Raw genomic sequence first — 19831 nt, forward strand, 5'->3', positions numbered from 1 at the left:
CCACAGAGCCACAGCAGCAACAGCAGCAGCAGCAGGGAGCGATGCAAGGAGCCCAGAGGAGCTCCAATGGCGCCACATACTCACCTCCTGTCTCCTTCTCCTTCTACCAACTCCCGTACCCTTACTCCCAACCCCTTCCCCTTCCCCTGTCCGTCTCCATGCCCGTGTCCCTCCTGTCTCCGTCCCGGGCCCCGGTGGCAGCAGCAGCAGCAGCAGCAGCAGCAGCAGCAGAGCACAAGCAGGACAAGGCGGAGTGGAGGAAGACGGTGCCCAGCTACACCCAGTCGGCCGCCGCCATGGACATGCGTGCGTGGAGCACACAGGACGAGAGTCAGGAGCCTTTGCCTAAGAACTGGGAGATGGCCTACACAGAGACCGGCATGGTCTATTTCATAGAGTAAGTCGCCGTTCTGACTTCTTCTGACTGTCTTTTATTTTTGGGTCCTGTTACTCTCCCGTTACATCAGCTAATCCTCCTCCCAGTCCTCTTCCAGTTCATGTCTCACTTTGAGCCAAATGTGTTGAGAGATCTGGCAGTGAGACGTCGTGCCCCCCCCCCCCCCCCCCCCCCCACCCCTCCTTCTCCCACCGCATTCCTCAGTGCTGCATGAAACCAGGTGTTGGACCCTGGGAAAGCTCTGTGGTGCAGGCTCTTACGTTGCTGTCCATTAAGTTTTTTCTTTTATTTACCCCCCCAAACCTCACATACACACACACACACACACCCACCCATCCTGTGTTTGATGTCAGCTTTGTTGGCTGGCACTGAAAGCAGCGGGCCCTCATTGTTTACCTGGCCCGTTAGTGTGGCGAGCAGTCGATGCCGAGACGCAGGGAGAGCCAGGTGCTGCAGCCGCTCGCCGCTAAATCAATAGCTCATTCTGCCAGTGAGAGAAACAACAGGCTAAATGGAGTTTGCCATCCACCTCCTCCCCCACCCCCTTCACCTCCACTCTCTCAGTTCTACTCTTTATAATCTCTGCAACTGCTCACTCCTTTTCTTTCCCTTTGTGGTTTATGTATCCCTTCTTTCCCTCCATCTCTCTCTCTCTCTCCCTTGTTCCTCAAAGAGTCCTTTGAGCTTTGTTAAGAAAATGTACAAATATCGTAAAGGCTTCTTTAATAAACCATTTGATCCCGAAAGATTAGAAGTTCTCCAGACTTCCTGTTTCCCGGGAGGTTTTTTTTTTTTTTTTTTTTTGTTAAACTGTGTTTTGTTTGTTAGAGCTGGAGGAATAACTCCAGGCTAAAGTGGCTCCACTGAGCCCTCGCTGCTAATTGGGAAATGTGCTAATCTTCACAGTATCTTAAATGTTTATTTTTTCTTAAAAGTCCTGTTTTCCTCTTTGTGCTTCAGTCACAACAGCAAGACCACGACCTGGCTGGACCCCCGCCTCGCCAAGAAAGCCAAGCCCCCCGAGAAATGCGAGGAAGGAGGTGAGACGATGGTCGACGGTAACGTTTCACACCCCACAAGTCACATACACGCTTTCACTACTTTTACCCAACTCCCTGAAAGCAAAGTGTGCCTTCCCTGCCTCACTAAAGAGGGGGTGAGGGGGGGTTGGGTTAACAGACGGAGAGTGAACAGCTGAGCAGGCCTGGTCACAGTCTCGCTGGTGACATAGCACAAACCCCACTGTCTCTAGTCGGGCCCCTCTCCTCCTCCTAATGGCTTCGGGGACACATGCAGGGAGCTCATCAGCGCAGCGTCTCTCAAAAAGGCAATTTTCTCTGGCCCCTCTTCCGTAAAGATCTCCTCTGTGACGCATGTGTTTGTCACACGGCGGCAGAACAACTCAAGATGTTGCACACATTCACACACCACTGGAGAGACAAAAGGGGTAGTGGTGATGGAAGGGGGGTATTTTATTTCCCAGCATTTCCTCCTCCTTCCTCTCTTCCTGCACTGTGTTTGTGTGTTAAATCCTGAACACACAGTGAGAAATAAAAGGAGGCCTCCTGTCCTGTAGGTGGAGGTGAGCCCGCTGCGAGGCTGCCAGTCAAAGCACCATGCCTCGTTGCGTGCGTCCAATTGTCCATGTCGTGTCTCAGCAGTATCTGAAGTGATTTGATTGGAGCCTTTCTCCCTGTTTGTTCTCCCCCCTCAGAGCTGCCCTACGGCTGGGAGAAGATTGAGGACCCCCAGTACGGCACCTACTATGTCGAGTGAGTAAACTTCTCCTTGTGTCTGACAGGGCGCAGATGGCCACGTCTGCAAACTGCAGGCGGATGACTAGGAAATGGATTCCTGCATGTTTATATTGAGATACAGTTTTCAGAATGAGGTCTGCGTTATTAAAGGGGAACTATGCAAGATTCTTACCTTTAAAGGGATAGTCCAGCTTTTTTGAAGTGGGGTTGTATGAAGTACAGTACAAATGGCCATTAAAGGAGCTTGAGGCAACATCAAGGAATAAAACTCATTAGCGATACAACGGCCGTAGCAGCCGTCAGGGTTACTGCAGCCATCAGCCAAGCTGGTGCGGGAGCGCGCATCAACTCTCCACAGCAGTGCAGCTGATGCTGTGACAGTGACACTGTGGCTGAATTGGAAACGGCGTAATGTTACTATACCAGTGTTTTACATTAATCAGCCGCCACAGTTTCGTTTGGGTCCGCCGCAGCAGTCTCTCACAGAAAAAAAGAAAACAGCTTTCACTATCTCTCATCTCTGCCAGTCAGCCCCTCTACCTGCTGTCTCTCTCACGACACACACACGTCGCGCTTGGCTGTTAATAAACAGTAAATGCGCCATGCCGCGCTCATTGTACAGTGCTCAATTTACCGCGACACCCGGAGGTTGACCGCCCAGGCATCAGGTCAGCACCGGCCGCCGCCTCTGTGAGCCGCTGGTGCCGCTCAGCTGCTCTAGTGGGTCTGCACTCCTCCCAACACGTCGGAGAATTTCCTTACAGGCGTTGTTTGGATAAACTGACCACAGATGAATCAATCGGCTCATTGTAAAACTATTTATTTATTTATTGAAGTAGCCTAAATATGGTGATTTTTGTACGTACAGAGCCCTAAGGCTGCGCTGCTCACACACACCTGAAGCTTCACTTTTCATTCAAATGAACTAATGCGACTGCCACTGTTAGATTTCATCAATGAGACCAGCATTTATCTCCTAAAAACAATTCAACCAGCCGGCAGAAAACCTCTAAAAACCTGAGGGTAAGTTACTCGGCTCGTTTTCTTCCCTGGGAGGAGGACAGCTGCTGCCCGGCCGATGAGCTCAGCTCCCCGGCTGCAGCCTCTGTGACTAGCCGCTGCTGCCGCTCGTGTGTGTGGCTCTGCACTCCTCTGAAAAATGTCGGAGCAAATCTACTTACAGACGTTATTTGGATAAACTGACAACAGATTGGGAATCTAAACTGTCACTTTCTCGCATGAAAAAATATTAAAATTTAAGAAAGTGACGTTATTTCTCTACTCGCTGCTCACATAACTGCTGCAAGACATCCGCCGACTGCCGCTGGTCGCAAGCAGTGGAAAGCCAAAGCTGTCGAGGACGCGCATGCAGCGTCATTTGACGTCACATCCGCGGACAGCGCGGGAAATTCGGACCCAGAATTGCAGCGCATTATGCAGCACACAGCCTGTTCAAGGCAACAGAGAGATACGCGAGTGGGCTCATTCTTTTTGGTTTTGAACGCTTCATCGCCCATTAGCAGTAAAAAACTTAAAACGCATGTGCATTTCTTCACAAATCTTGCCTCATGAACCTTTAAGTATAATATAGTAGAAAGGTCTCCCAAAGTTTTCGAGGTAGCGCCTGTTAAAACTGTCACCACTGTGTAGTTTGAGGAAGGACGGAGGCACTGATGTTGCATTCAGGTGCAGTCAGGTGACAACATATTGTCACGCCTGTATTGTTTTGCCTCGTGCTGGCGGACCACTTGTTTACATAGACGCTTAAATCCTGTTACATGCAGCGTCTGTTGTCTGTCTGACGTCTGCCCAATTTGTGAATGCAACATCAGGAATACGTTCCGATATGCAACCGCACCGCTAGATGGGGGGAATTCGTACATATTATACCTTTAATGGCCATTTGTAGCTCATACAACCCCACTTCAAAAAATCTGGACTATCCCTTTAATTAAACAACTTTGGAGTAATTGTGATGGTTTAATGACTTGTTACGGGGAGAATGGAGGCTCTCTGCCTTCCTCCTAGCACTACGACACAAACACGCCCCACAGACAACGCTCCATGGATTCCCTTAAAAAAAAATACAAATGCACATGGCCGGGAGGAGGGTTAGCTGTGAGTTTTTATGACAGTGTTGTAAAATATGCAAAGGGGGCGCTCCGTAGAGGGAAAAAAAGCAACTAAAACAGCGAAACAGTGGTTGGACTTGCATAGTTTCCCTTTGAATTCACATGTTGTGCAACTGTAAACAGAAGTGTTAGGTGTGGCGTTTGTTGTGGACCATGTGGTAGGTGTATATTATATTGTTGTCCATACAGTAGTTTCCCACAGTCCTGCAGAAACCAATTACGTCCGGACTGACAATACTAGTGTGTTGCAGCTTTGTGTGTGTGACAGTGAAGACAGCAGCAGACAATGAAGGTTTAGGAAACAAGGGCGAGATTCCCCTCTGATCAGGAGTGTAAACAAGAGCACAATGTTTTCATTTTAGTCCCATTAATGTGGACAAAGAGGAAGAGACCTGCAGGCAGAGGGGGGAGAGAGATGGGGATGAGGAGGGGTGAGGAGGGGTGGTGCGGGGGTATTCGACGCACCAGTTTTATGCAAGAGGGTCACGGAGAGGCTGCCGTCCCTCCGTCTATGTCTCTTTGTCTGGCAAATGTTGTTTTGAATGAACGAGCGAGCGAATGCGCCAGCGTGACACAAAGTCTCATTATTTCCTCAACTGCCACACAAAACATGAGGTGTGGCAATTAAGGAGTGAGAGAGTGAGAGTAAGAGCGGGAAGTAAATGAAAGAGTGGAAATGAAAGAGAGGGGAATGTTTATCTCTTCAGACTTAATGGGGAGGGTATCTCTGTGCATGAGTCACACGCAGCAAGAGCGCAAAGTCTTTTCTGGTTTTTTTTGTGCACTCACGCACACAGACACACACACACACATATACATCACCAGTGTCTCAGCATGTGGCTGATTCACTGTGCAGCATCAAAGCATTTTGTCTTCCCACTGCGTCGTCATGACTGGAATTTACAACTGTTAAAGCTCATTACGCAGATGATCTACCTCTCTCTCCATTACCGTCAAAGAAAGAAACCGCGGAGGGACATTTCTCCAGGTTGTACTGGATGGTTTTTTGGGTTTTTTTCCTGCAGGTGCAGGTGTGACATGCAAATAATTAACCGTTTTTTTCTTTTTTTCTTTTCTTTTGATTGAGTTTCAGTGTTGAATCCCCCAAAACACAGATGGCACGGCCGTTAAAGCTCGTTTATCTGAAGAAGAGACGCCCTCTCTGGGCATGTAACATGATGATGGAGGCCATGTTGTTGTTTACATGGATGTACAGTTTATTGATTCTTTTGATCCCGATGCATTGAGCCGGTGTTTATCCCATCAGGGCGATGTGGACCGAGGCTCCTCTTCTCACAGTTGTGTCAATTCAATTTCTTATTTGTGAGATTCAGACACGCTCTCGATTCTTCTGCTTTGACAGAGGCAGATATGGATTTGCGGTTTAAATGCGTAGTCTGTGTATTGCACATAAACGCTATGACATGCTGTCGTGCACCCAATGTGGTTATGTCACATCCGCCCTCGTAGTCAAATCGCAGGTTTTGCATGACAGGCAGAGAGCAGCATCAACACAACCGTGTGGGACAAGCTGTGTGTGTGTGAGGGCAAAAGGTAAAAGACCACAGACAAATACAAGAAACAGAAACATTAGCTGGCAGCTCAGACTGTGTGTGCGTGTGTGTAGTCGACCACTGACGTAGTTGAGGGAGTAAAAATAGAAGGATGTGTGTGTGCGATGAGCCGTGTGCCAACAAATACAGGGGAAAAATAAAAGATAAACAGAAATGTTTGCTGTGCACGGTCCAGATTTACGTAACAGCTTCTACTATCTCCACCTGGTGTTTATCTGTTTATCTTGTTTCCGTTTCACTGGTGCAGCCACATCAACCAGAAGACCCAGTTTGAGAATCCAGTGCTGGAAGCAAAGAGGAAGTTGAGTGTGGACACGCCCACTGTGGCACCGCCGCCGGCAGCCACGCCCTCAGGTGAGCGCACACACAACAGATGTGTTTATGTACAGGGATCTGTGGATGGATGAGATCATTCCTGTCATTTTGCATGTCTGTGTTTTTATATAAACAATTATCAACATAGAGAAAGTTAAAGGGAGGACATTTATTTTGAAAATCTCATCACTGAGACCTTTAGTTTTAAGAAAAGTAATTAAGGAAAAAACTTGACATGATACACATCAGTATTGTAGTTTTAAACAGACTCTGAGTCAGTTTTGCAAAATTTGAATTAAATGTCTCTGTTTAGATTGAGAGCCGGGAAGTTTTTCCTTTAGCTGTTCTTTGGAAATGGACAGGAAGTGAGATCATTTGCTCCAAATTGCATCCTGGAATGTAAAAGACAGAGAGAGAGGGAAGGAGGGAGCACATGTGCTGAATGAGTCGGGATTTAAATGATCCTCAAGAGAAATGGGAGTCTTATTTTTATGTTTTGTTTTGTTTCTATTTACCCCTTAAGTTCAGTCAGTTTATTTAAACATTTGGCCACAGCGCCACCACGAGGTCGACATGTGTAGCTTCAAAGATGCTTCAACCATCGCCAATCTTTTCAATCCAGCATCATCATCACGTCAGGATCTAATTACATCAAAAACAGGTGACACCAGTCTCCATCTCAACCTCAGCTCCTGTTTGGTGATGGTTATCAAATACTAGCAATGCTAACATGCTAAACTACCACAGTGAACATAGTAGATATAATATCAGCTGGTTTGCTCACATGGTCTTTGTAAACATATCCTAACATTAGCATGTACATAGCTCCAAGCACAGAAAGCTGTAAATAAAGATGGACGGTGCCTCCATGACGTCACCTACAGGTTTCTCAGTGTTCTGCTCCTCCATCGCCATCTTGACAGTGCCTGACTCCCTAATTCAGTGTTTTTCAAACTTGGGGTCGGGACCCCACGTAGGGTCGCCTGAAATGTCTAGTAGTTGATAAAAATGACTGATAAACATTTTTTTTAACCAATTACTATTCTTTTAAAAATTATGATTATAAACACTACACCCAATCTTAAACAACTGTATTCTATACTTTCACTTTCTCGAATTAAACAGCACGTGATCGCGGGGTCGCCAGAAAATTTGTGATGTCAAAATGGGGTCACGAGCCAAAAAAACGTTGGGAACCACTGCCCTAATTCATTTTTTTATACCATTTAATAAATTTTAGTTTAAGTGGCCAATCGAAGAACTGCAGTCTTCAGCGTTGGTTTCATTTTTCGGGTCGATGCTTTCACAGTTCGTGTCCTCACAGAGCGGCTCGTGCCAACACGGACTCACACTCTTGTTACTTTTTTCCCTTTGCTGGAATTATGTTACCTAATTTGCCTCAACGGAGCTGTTGGATTAATTAAATATTGGAGGACAATGTGTATTTAACTTATCAAAGCTTGGCACTGAGTGTCAGCAGCTTGGCCCATTGTTCTGCAGGTCATTTGCTTTTACATGAGGCCTCGTTCCCTCTTCGTTGCTGCTGTCCAATGAGCTGCAGCGGTGTTGTAAGGACACGGGGGCATTGCAGCTTCCTGTTCACTGAGGGGAAAAAACACCTATATAACAAGGTATTTGATGTGTTACACAAACATTGGAGCACTTTTTATCATCTCCTTCATGCTGAGATGTCTGTCTAGAAGATGTTCCAACAGTTGACAGGCCACTGATAAACAGCCCATAGCCTCTGAAGCAATGATATTCAATTTGAATAATGGAGCAGCGCTTCACTGGGCGGCTGAATTCATTTTGACAAGTAGATATGAAATAGGGAGGGCTGCGAGGTTTCTCTGAAAAAGCTTTTTGCCCCAGTCGTTCACCGCAGTTCAAAGATCTCTCGTTAGAACAGTGGCAGGGAGGGGGAGCGGGGGGAGAGGGGAAACAGCAAAGGAGGAAGGAGGTGACCGAGGTCGAGGATGAGTCATGATCATGAATTGCATTTCTACCGGGTCATCTGTTCATCATTTGCCACCTGTGGCGGAGGCTGAATGACTGGCTAATCATCATCCTCTCAGTCAATACAAACGCCCTGAGGCGCAGAAGATGAAGAGGAAGAAGAGGAAGAAGAAACCCTGCGTCGCTGTAACTCGAGTAAAGAATTATTGCATCCTCCGTGTGTGTGTGTGTGTGTATTCAGACACACAAAGCTTCGCTGCATTAGTATTCAAACTGGCCTCTGTGTTTCAGACGCCCGTTGGACAGATCTGTCTGCCTCACTCTGTTGCATGCAGACCCTTCTTCCTCCTCCTCCTCCTCCTCCTCCTCCTCCTCCTCCTCCCACAGCCGAGCCCCTCTGCAGCTCATGGATGATATTTCCTCCTGTGTGCCACTGCCTGCAGCTCCTTCCTCCCTTCGCCCCCCTCCGGTGCCCACTCTGCACCTTCACCACCCTTGTTAATGAGAATTAATGGCCGGTGGTCTTGTGCGACTGTGTGGACGTGCGTGAGGTGGCTCCTAAACACTGTTTTGACAAGGCTGGCGAGCCTGACCTCCCAGACAATGCCGCAGAGCAGAGGAGCAGAGCGCAGCGCTATGCCCAGCCCATAATTACAGCGCTGACAATCCTGTCTGACATTTCATATAATCACTTCACCCCCGGAGAATACACACTGTCCCTTTGTGGCCCACGGCTTAATCAAGACCATGTAAACATGGCTTTAGTGTGTAGCCCCTTCCCCACCCTTCTGTCTTTCTCTCTCTCTCTCTCTCTCTCTCTCTCTCTCTCTCTCTCCCCACCACTCTTCTGTCAGTGTTGCTTTCATGGTGATCATGTAAGAAACAGTGTTGACAGTTCCTTGACACAGTGTGTGAAAGTGGGACGCCCGGGCAGTCTGACGGGGCGTAATCCTGTCAAACAGCATTCATATTACACACATGCTCACACCTTTAAGTTGTCATGAGAAAGCTCGTGTTTCATGTGCAACACACATGAATACAAAAAATTATAAAAAAAATTACATACTGTATGCTTGAAAATATGAAAATTTCTCTCTGGCACAGCTCCAGTGCAGGAAAACCCATCTTAATCATACTTGGCATGATCTTCTCCAGCACGTTCATTTGCCAATTGCTGTGCAGTTATGCAAATCACAATCCCATGACACATTCAGAGAGGGGGGGGGAGGAGGGATAAAAGAGGAGGGGTGGGAGGGGGCTTCTATCTGCACCCTCCCTAATGAGATTGATGTCTCCACCATCTATCAGTGTGGGAACTGTCAGTGAAGAAGCCCAACATGCGGGGACACTGCACATAACTCACAGTCTCGCAGGCTCGCACCACGGGGAAGGACGAGCCGGGATTTAGTCAGAATTTCCCTCTTTCTGTCGAGGCTAACTCGATTTCTCTCTGTCTCTTTCTGTCTCATTGCTCTTATCCTTCTCTCTCTCTCTCACACACACACACATACACACACGTACACACTGTCTAATATAATCCCTTCCCTATCTCCTGTGAAGTTGTCCCATTTACACATCCCGCCAGGCACCGACAAAGGAATAAAATTTGCAATGAAAAGTTTACCTGGAGAAAGTCGGGCCCAGTTTTATTTATCTCTGCAGTTTAAAGAACTGTTTGTTTGTTGCAGGACTGGGTCAAAAATACAGACGTTCAGTAATAAGCCGGTGTTTAGAGCTGTAGATTCACAGGTTTTGTGTGCAAGTATGTGTGTGTGTGTGCGTGATTTGTTTGAGCTGGCACTTTAAATTGCATGTCCTCAGAGTGTTTGTGTAATTACCGTACTGTCACGTTGTCACCATGCGAATGTTGTTGTGATGGACACACGTGGCAATTTAGGAAGGAAGGTTTTTCAGTTTTTCCTTCATATCCTGAGCTTTTCAGAGGCTTCTGTGCCACACAAACCTGTGAAGCCTGAAGAGGTGCTGCTCTCGTCTGCAGGCTGCAATTTATATTTCTGCTGGCTGATGCTCTAAACAGAGTGGTGAAATGCATGGATTGTATACAGTTCTCAGTTCAGTTTATTGTCATTTAATATGTTAAGATAAATTAGATAACATTCACAAAATAGACCCTATAATAATAATGATAAATAATTGAGATAACCTAAAAGAATAAACACACTGTTGCCCATAAAGTTGGAGTGGTTTTGTTTTCAGACACATTCCTCTTTTTATTCCTACGTATACACATCAGTTATCACTTTTGACCAGGTGCAGTTATTACATCCTGAGTTCCAGTTAACAGTTTTGAGAAGATACACACTTTATATATCAAGAATAAATCACGTTGTCACCATCAGAGGTAAAACTATACAGTATATAAAATTTTATTCCAACTTTATGGGAAACTGTGTAAAAAAAGACGCATAGTGTATGTGCAGCTGCAGCGTGCTGGGTCACATGGATCAGATCAATATTTCAATAACACCTTTACAGATCAAACATCTGCAATGGCTCAAGGATATTTTGCTGGTCAAAGATCAAAGTGACCTCATCAACATGGTTTTTACCCTGTGAGCACATTTTGAGGGAATTTCAATCCAATCCAACTTTATTTGTTGAGCACTTGTTGAGCATCCACACTGGACCAAATAGATAAAAAGCATCAGAAATAAAAGACATAACAGCTCACATAAGGCATACAATTACATATAAATACAAATAAAATAAATTAAAAGACATACAACATGAGTAATAATAATAGCTGTAGCCTACGGTTAATATTTCATAGGACTCAACCACTGTGTTATGTTATGACTCTGTCTCTGTATATATGTTGTTATATCTTTGTCTGTTTCCTCTTGCTCTGTTTTATCAGAGGAGCCTGGTCCAGGAGTGCGGGGCTTCACGCGAGACCCCGCCCAGCTGCAGGGATCCATCCTGCAGACGGCTCTCAGAAAAAGCCCCCAGGGCTTCGGCTTCACCATCATCGGAGGAGACCGACCCGACGAGTTCCTCCAGGTCAAAAACGTCCTCCCTGATGGACCCGCCGCACATGACAACAAGATCGCCTCAGGTAACACACACACACACACACATATACACACACACACAGGCTCATTGCTGCTGAACCTGAACTGCAGTCTGGAGTTAGGGTTGACGACCCTGCTGTGGAGTCACACACAGAGAGGAACAGATCTTTATGAAACAAAACACAATCCGGTGTCACACTCAAATGTTGCACTGTTGACATTGTGTGTGTGTCTGCCTATGCACACAGTGACACTCTGGCTTGGCAGCAGCAGGCACACTGTACATAATACAGTTTTATGTACCCTGAGTACACACACACACACACACAAACACAAACAAACACATTTAGATGAAAACACTAGAACAGGCTCTTCACCGTGAATGTCACATTGCTTGATCAAGCAAAGACAAATGTTGATGGTTCGCTGCTCAGTGGAGCGGATCTAAAAATAGTAACTTCTGTCATTAGAGCACATGTTCAGTTTACGGTTATGACACTCAGACTTTTATATGCAGTCGTATATTAGAGGTTTAATAGGCCGAGTCCCATCGCGGCTGTGGGGGGGGGGATGGCACCAACGTCCTTGTTGCATGCACCTCCCTCTGACACGTTAGCAACTCCATCGATTCCCTCGTTTTTATAGATACGTGACCTCACGTGTGATGATTTTAAGCAGGTTGAATTACTCATAGTTGAAGCCTCAGGATTCACATTACAGTCGTATTGATTCCATTGAAAACTCTTAACATCCGCTCCAGTACTATTCTTCTTCTGCTCAGAATCAACGTGAAAGTGGAACAGAGAGTAATTATTTTCAGGATTTCATTTCCCTGGAGAAAGAGAGTAATTGATTTAACCAAAAAAAAAAAAAGTGAATGTAATTAATTTCATTGGGTTATAATAGCAAGCAGTGGACTGTAACAACTTCATGCTGGCTTTTACTGGCTCCATGCCAGGAGCATTTATTTATGCTAATGTCTGAACTTTGTGAGATTATGTATTTTTTTTAACTCACCAATACTTATATTACCTCACGGATGCTTAGTCACTGGATATCGTGGGTCCGATCGGGATGTGGAGCTCATTTCAAGAGTGAAATCTTAGCTCGTGTTTTGCTAGGAGAGGGGTTATTGATTGCGTAGGTGGTCTGAATCCCAGCCAAGCAGCTCAGTCAGCAGTTCAGCCGCACATCCAGACCAATATCTCAGGCCGGGGCCAAGGGTGATGATGAGGCACAAGGAGATGAAAGGGGGAAGAAGAGAACAGCGTGTCAGTGGTCTTGTTCAATTTTTGCTCTCACCCCCCAGTATTCTCTCTGTCCTCATTAATATCTACAGCGCCTTGCAAAAAGTATTCATTACCCCCTTGAATCTCTGGGCAACAGATTGAATCGAAGGCGCCTGAACTTGTATTTGTCTATGAAGACGTTTCGCCTCTTATCTAACAGGCTTCGTCAGTTCATAACGCATCAGTCAAATACAAGTCCAGTTGCCTTCGATTCAATCTGTTGCCCAGAGATAACGATGACCTGGATGAATGAGAATATTCACAGACATACACCTTGAACTTTCCCACATTTTGTCACGTTACAAACACAAACTTAAATTTAAATTAAATTTTTATGAATAAAAATCTGAAAAGTGCTGTGTGCATATGTATTTTACATTGTTGAACCACCTTTTGCAGTTACAGCTCCAAGTCTTTGGGGGTGTGTCTCTACCAGCTTTGCGGTTTTTGCCCAGTCTTCTTTGCAAAATAGCTGCAGTTGAGTCAGACTGGATGGAGAGCATCTGTGAACAGCAGTTTTCAAGTCTTGCCACAGATTCTCAGTAGGATTCAGGTCTGTAGGACTTTGAGTGGGCCGTTCTAACACATGGATCAGTCCATTGTAGCTCTGGCTGTGTGTTTAGGGTGGTCATCCTGCTGGGAGGTGAACCTCTGTCCCAGTCTCAGTCTCTTTTGCTTCCTCTAACAGCTTTTCCTCGAGGATTGCCCTGGATTTAGCTCCAGAAAAAGAAAAACCTCCCCACAGAACGATGCTGCCACCACCAATTTTCACCGTGGGGACGGTGCATTCAGGTTCATGTGCAGTGTTAGGTTTCCTCCATACATAGCGTTTTGCATGTTAGGCCAAAAAGTTAAATTTTGGTTTCTGCTTTGTAAAAGATCTTGAACACCATGTATCATTTTCCTCCCACTTCACGATTATGTGCCACTTTGTGTCTGTCTATCATGCAGAATCCCTTTAAAATACATTTTAAGTTTGTGGTTGTAACACGACAAAATGTGAAAAAAGTTCAAGGGGTATGAATACTTCTGCAAGGCGCTGTATGAGGTTTTAGATGGAACAAGTTCACTATGGAGTTGAAGCAGTGTCCAAACATGAAACAGTTTAAAATGAGGTACAAAGAGTCTGTTTTTCAGAGGTAGAGGGATGAGGAAGATGTTGGGTAGCACCAAGTGTAATGAAGTTACTGCGCTTATTTATTTTTTATCTTTTTATACTGGTCATTACAGTATCTTGTGTTGTTGTTTCTTTTCCTTTTGTATGTATGTGCGCGTGTGTTTGTGTATGTATCTGTATGTGGGCATGTGTATGTATGTATGTTTGTATGTATGTATAATTAGTGTGTATAAGTAAATTATATTCATGATTTCGTAACATAAGATATGTTTAGACAAGGATCTTAGTTAGTCATATACAAGGAGAGGGGGTGGGAGTTTATACGTTTTACTTCTTCTCACTCCTTTTCGAATATGTATTCTATATCTCATGTTTAAATGTTTTGTATAAACACTTCAATCAATCAATCAATCAATCAATCAATCAATCAATCAATCAAAGAGTTGGACGAGCGGAGAAAAGGAGCAGATGACGAAGATAAGATGATGTAATCCAGCCGGATCACTGTCAGTCCAGTCAGTCATGTGATTATCTCTCCGTCTCCTAGGTGACGTGATCGTGGACATCAACGGCGCGTGTGTGCTGGGGAAGACTCACGCTGACGTGGTGCAGATGTTCCAGTCCATCCCCATCAACCAGTACGTGGACATGGTGCTGTGCCGCGGCTACCCGCTGCCCGAGGACTCCAGCAACAGCGAGGAGGCCTCGGGGGGCCCGGGCGCCTCCAAGGACCCCTCCCCCTCTCCTCCCACCTCCTCCACTCCGCAGGACGCTCTCTACACGCTCCCGGACGGAGGAACGCTCTCCAGGCAGACCGCCGCGGTGGCGCCCATGACCAACGGGGGGCGCCACCACCACCATCACCACCACCACCACCATCCGCATCAGCAGCATCCGCACCACCACCACCACCACCACCTGGCGCACCCAGAAGGCCCCGACCCCACGCTGCTGCAGCCGGAGCTGGTGAGCGTGCCGCTGGTGAAAGGCCCCGGCGGGTTCGGCTTCGCCATCGCCGACTGCCCCCTGGGGCAGAAGGTGAAGATGATCCTGGACGCCCAGTGGTGCCGCGGCCTGCTGAAGGGCGACGTCATCAAGGAGATCAACAGGCAGAACGTGCAGACGCTGAGCCACTCGCAGGTGGTGGACATCCTCAAAGACCTGCCGGTGGGCAGCGAGGTCAACGTGCTGGTGCTCAGAGGAGGTGAGGTCATCACTGGAGGAGCCAGTTGCACCCATGCACGAGTCAAGTTAAAGGAGAATTCTGGTCATTTTTGACCCCTAAATTGTTTTCCTGATGGTCAACCAGTGTTGGGGGGAGCAAAAAACGCGAGAAAAATTGATGCAGGCAAACCGGAGTTACACCATGGCTCAAAAATTACCGGAATTCTCCTTTAAGCTATATCAGCAACGGTTACTTTAACCTTTATTTCATTTTTGAGTTCAAGAAAAGGAAGGTCAACACAATCACGTCATCGCCGTCACCGCCGCCGCTGCTGAACCCTCAAACACTGAACTTAAAGGAGAAGTGCAACCTGGACCTTATTTCTGGCATAAAATACGGTCGTTTACTCCCCCATATAACTTTGGTGTCATTAGGAGTCCTTCCGATGATATTTAGATCCATTCGATAGCCGCCCATATAGTGGGAGTGATGGGGGCACCGAGATGCAGCCTCTAAATAACACAATATTTGCGGTGAAACTCGTTCATTTCACCAATATTTTGTTATGATTCACTAGTGCTATTCCACAAGAACACCACCAGTTACCATCTATTCACTGGCAGATGTTCCTCTCTCTGCCTCCACATCCTCCTTTCAAAGAGCTCCTCATCCATCTGATAAATATTCAGCCAGGTTGCACAAAACTAGCAGGAGAAAATTCCAGGTAAACAAGCCACCCATCGCAAAAAAAGTGAGAGTCGCAGAGTGAATGAGCCTTTTTTTTTCTTAATTGCTTTATTAACAGTTATATAGAGAACAATACTGTTAAACCATATTATATTTATAATGCTTATTTCAAAGCTGCATCTCGGTGCCCCAATAACTCCTATTATATGGATATACGGCTCTCGAATGGATCTACATATCATCCGAAGGACTCCTAATGACACCAAAGTTATATGGGTGAGGAAACGACCGGAAAATAAGGCCCAGGTTGTAAAAAGCGGCACTTCTCCTTTAATCCTCACAAGTACTGTCCCAGCTGGCCCGGGTCGCAGCGCTGATGCTGTGTGACATCTCTGTTGTTAAATCGCTGCTGTCTATATTAATCTACTCAGGTTACTGACAACAAACAGGTGTTAGAGCCTGGAGATAGTCTGGCGCTGTAGTCTCATGCTTCTGAAATCATTTTAATCCCCATGCAGCTCTGTGTCGCCCGTGGTCTGTTTCTCTTTCTCTCCCTTCTCTCTCTCTCTCTCTCTCTTTCCCCCTAAAAGAAAAAGTAATGAGTGAAACAACAGGGAGGAGGAGACCCCCCGCTGGATTTGAAATTAATTTTTTAAAACAGTACGAAAAAAGACCCGGCGCCGACAGAAGTCAACTCCTGAGCCCGAGAGAGTTTGAGATTTAACACAACCAGTGTTTTAATTTATATTTTTAAAAAGTAACGGTGACTGAGGAGGTCCTGTCGATATTTTCCCGGACACGCAGACTTTACACCCCCCCCCTCGTCCCCAAATGTTAAATAAAGCAATTTCATGCTCTGCTCCACACTAACTCTGCATCGCTCCACCATGCGCCTTCCACCAAACAGGGAGCAAGTCATGCTTAGTCACACGGTGAGCGGTGCTGGGAAGGGGCGCAGAGAAATGGCAGTTTGTGTGATTCATGCAGGAGAGACGGAGCACGGTCGGTGGGCATTCGTTTTGCCCTTCTTCTTCTTCTTCTTCTTACTTCAGGCATTCACTGATTTGAAGGGGCTCCTTTTGCGTGTCTGCCCTCGCTGCAGTGCAGTAGCCTAGATGCTGATGCTCGGAGCTCCAGGGGCTCGTTCTGCTCATGTGTTTCCTTTTTTATAACTTTTTTTTTGTGCTTGTGCAGCAGCCTTACATGTACTTTATGATATATGTGCATATGCAGTGTGTGTATGTGTGTGTTATATGAGTACTACTACTACTCGGAGATCACAGCTTTCCAGGACTAAAAGGAGCAGTGCTGCAGGGCTTCCCTCAGGTCACCACACACACCAGGATTAGGTTAGGTTCTTCTTACTCCCAGCCGGGGGCCAGAAGAACTCTCTTTCCGATTACAGCGGCAGACAGAAACGAAACAGGAAATGATTTGGCCCAGCTCCCTGTTCAGGATTTAAATGTAATGTGGAAATGAGACCAATTCGCCCCTTCCCGGTGGGACGTTCACTGTGCCCAGCGCCTGAGATACGATGTGTTATATGATACTGGGCCGTCAATAGGAGACACAGGGATAAAAAACAAAACAAAAAAAACTATTATAAACTTAATGGTTTTTGCTGAAACACGTCATCTATTTAAGATATAACATCTGGAAAGCTAGAACCAGTAGAAACATCTGGCAGACTGAACCCAGACCAGTGCATGTTTTCCCATGGTTTAGGTGTAGGGTCACCTCTGTGTCTCATATTGACATTAAAACCATCTCTCTTTTTTTTTTTTTTGCTACTGGAGTGTACTGCCCCCTACTGGTTGATTTACAGTATGACACACTAGAGTGAAGTATGAGAACAAATACACAACAACCTCCAGGCAGGTTCCCAAAGGTGACAAAGTGCAGAACAAGATGAAGTGTGAAGCTGAACCGATCAGGAAGGTCCGACTCTTCCTCTAGGCCTAGGAGCCGTGTGTATGTGTATGTGTGATCTTCAGATGTTTGCTGCTTGTCTTAATAACCTGAATTAATGATTTCATCTCCACTTCTTCTCCTCCGTCTGTCTCTGCCCACAGGTCAGACGTCTCCTGTGAAATCACTCAAACCCGTAAGTTGAAGCCTTTTTTTCCTCTCGTGTCTCGTTGAGCGAAACAACAGAACAGACTCGACGCTAAAGCTGCTGCTGAATTATTAAACAGAAACGGTTTTTAACTTCATCTTAGTTACCCCGCAAGCACCACTCAGTGTCTGTGTGTGTGTGTGCTGTGGTAGCTGTTGTTAACTACATTATTCAGGGAGCCCACATTAGCCAGGCTGTTATTTCTGGAACTGCATGTGGGTAAATATGCTGGCTCCTGGCAAACTGCAACTTAACATCCCTCTGTGTATGGGTGTTTAAGATGATACGCCATGTTCAACAGCTTGTTCCTGCGCTGCTGCTGCTGCTGCTGCTGCTCCATGTTGCTCTCTTAAAATAGAGAGGAGCTGAGGCAGCAACAGGCTTACTCATACTGTTGAACTGGTGCAGCACAGAGAGACGCTGTGTGGTTGCCCTGGGTTTAAAAATGAAGAGCAGGTGCGGCCTCCTCCTGCACCGACAAACAGTCAAAACAAGGCAAGACAAAGCTTTCCAAAATAGTCAAACTGGGCAGTGTAGAAATTACAGGCTGCAAACAAGTTACAAAATCCTAATGACAACAACCATCATCTACGTCAGATGTAGATGTAGATGCAGAGTTGTCTAAGCCAAACAAAGTGTGTACATTCAAGAATATCCAAAGCAAAGACCAAAGACAGGATCCACACACCCAATGAAGCTCATAGTTATTTTGAGTAAGACAACATTGCAACCTGAAAAGTTGTTCATCAGGCATGAAAGAAACTCATAATAATATAATATGTAGATGAACTCATCTTGCAGGTGGTCGGACAGTAATCAACATTATTGAGTATCACCCAGTTATAAGCCAATCAGACCAAAGCTAGATGACTCTGCCTTTTGGGAGGAAATAAGATATTATAACAAGTAAATAAGAACGAACTAAAAGAGAACAATCATAATCAAAACAATCATATTACATTAATATTAATATGAATTAATATTACGTCCTACGACCTTATCACACAGCACTTTATATCTGTTTATTCTCTCTCAGCCCTCACCTGCTGCTCTTTGGTTGGATGTGACATGTCATGTTTTTAGTGTACTTGATTTCCATTTCAATAGTAGACAATAAAGTGTTTTTTCTATTCTATTCTATAACATATTATACAGCTGAGGTCTTCAACAGGGGGTCCGTGACCCCTAGGGGGTCTGCGGAGGTACTACAGGGGGGGAATCACTAAATTCTTGATTGATTAGACATTTACATCAATTTGACTAACAAAATGTCTGTGCAGGGGCGCTTACTGGACTCGAAAATCTTTTCTTGGAGGTGCTCTTTGGATGGGACAGTTATGATAGTTGAAGAAATATCCAAGGCACTCTCTGTCAACAGTTAAAAAGCCTTTATTGCTACAGTATGGCTTGGTTTGATTTCCTGACGAAGGCGTGTAGACAAAACGTGTAGGAGTTTTTTAAAATGTTAACATGATCAAGCCATAGCAATACAGGCTTTTTAACTGTTGACTGAGAGAGCCTTGGATATTTCTTCGACTATCAGTTTGAATAGCTTGCATCATGCATGATTATCATGCAATTGACAGACATTGTTGATACCGGCATTGGTATCAATAAACAAGGTCTGCCCACTGGACCTGTACACATTTAAAATGAAAACCTAGAACATGAACCTGTGTATGATTTGCTTAGCTTAGTATTAAATGCACAATAACAAGGTGTATGTTTATACTTGGCACTATAGGCCCAGTTTGATATAGGATATGATTTTATACAGTAGGGTATTTTATACAGTATACGTTGAAGAAAACCTGTTCTACAGGGTTAAGGATAAATTCACAGCAGTGTTTTCTCATATATTAACCTTTTGTTCCTGTGTTGCAGTGCACAGCTCCCATATCCCAGCCTGCTGTCCAGCAGCCGTCCAATCAGCAGCAGCAGCAGCTTCCACACCCGTGCTCTCAGCCCACAGCGCAGCCGCAGCGACAGGAGATGCTCGACAGCACGGAGACCCTCAGCCAGCCGGAGCTGCCCCCCAACCCGCTCACCTTCCCCGCCAACACGCTGCGCTCGTCCTCTCCCAAACCGGACGCCTCCGAGCTCTACCTCAAGTCCAGAGCCATGCTGGACAGCAAGCGTGAGTCTCCACAAAAATCATCACATCGAAATAATTTTTCATTTGATCCTTTTGACGATGTGATGATGTATCATCAAGAGTAAGATGAGACAGCCAAGAAAAGATTGGTCTTTGACAACACAGCGAACACTTTAAAAAAAAGAAAGAAAATACTCAG

The 19831-nt window shown here is 45.7% G+C and overlaps 1 protein-coding gene across 3 annotated transcripts in view; it reads left to right on the plus strand.

Annotated features, from left to right (window-relative positions):
• Positions 1–19831, plus strand: part of magi3a (membrane associated guanylate kinase, WW and PDZ domain containing 3a) — a 142047-nt gene that overhangs the window by 109763 nt on the left and 12453 nt on the right. The window contains exons 5-12 of one of the 3 annotated variants that reach the window (XM_083976174.1): positions 202–397; positions 1358–1437; positions 2112–2169; positions 6102–6214; positions 11010–11207; positions 14117–14773; positions 17494–17525; positions 19422–19674. In XM_083976174.1, the coding sequence (XP_083832300.1) occupies positions 202–397; positions 1358–1437; positions 2112–2169; positions 6102–6214; positions 11010–11207; positions 14117–14773; positions 17494–17525; positions 19422–19674 (1587 nt within the window). The remainder of the gene's footprint in view (positions 1–201; positions 398–1357; positions 1438–2111; positions 2170–6101; positions 6215–11009; positions 11208–14116; positions 14774–17493; positions 17526–19421; positions 19675–19831) is intronic. The other 2 variants (XM_083976176.1, XM_083976175.1) reach the window with 2 other exon arrangements.

The sequence above is a fragment of the Trachurus trachurus genome, assembly GCF_905171665.1.
Source record: "Trachurus trachurus genome assembly, chromosome: 7".
NCBI classification, from domain to species: domain Eukaryota; kingdom Metazoa; phylum Chordata; class Actinopteri; order Carangiformes; family Carangidae; genus Trachurus; species Trachurus trachurus.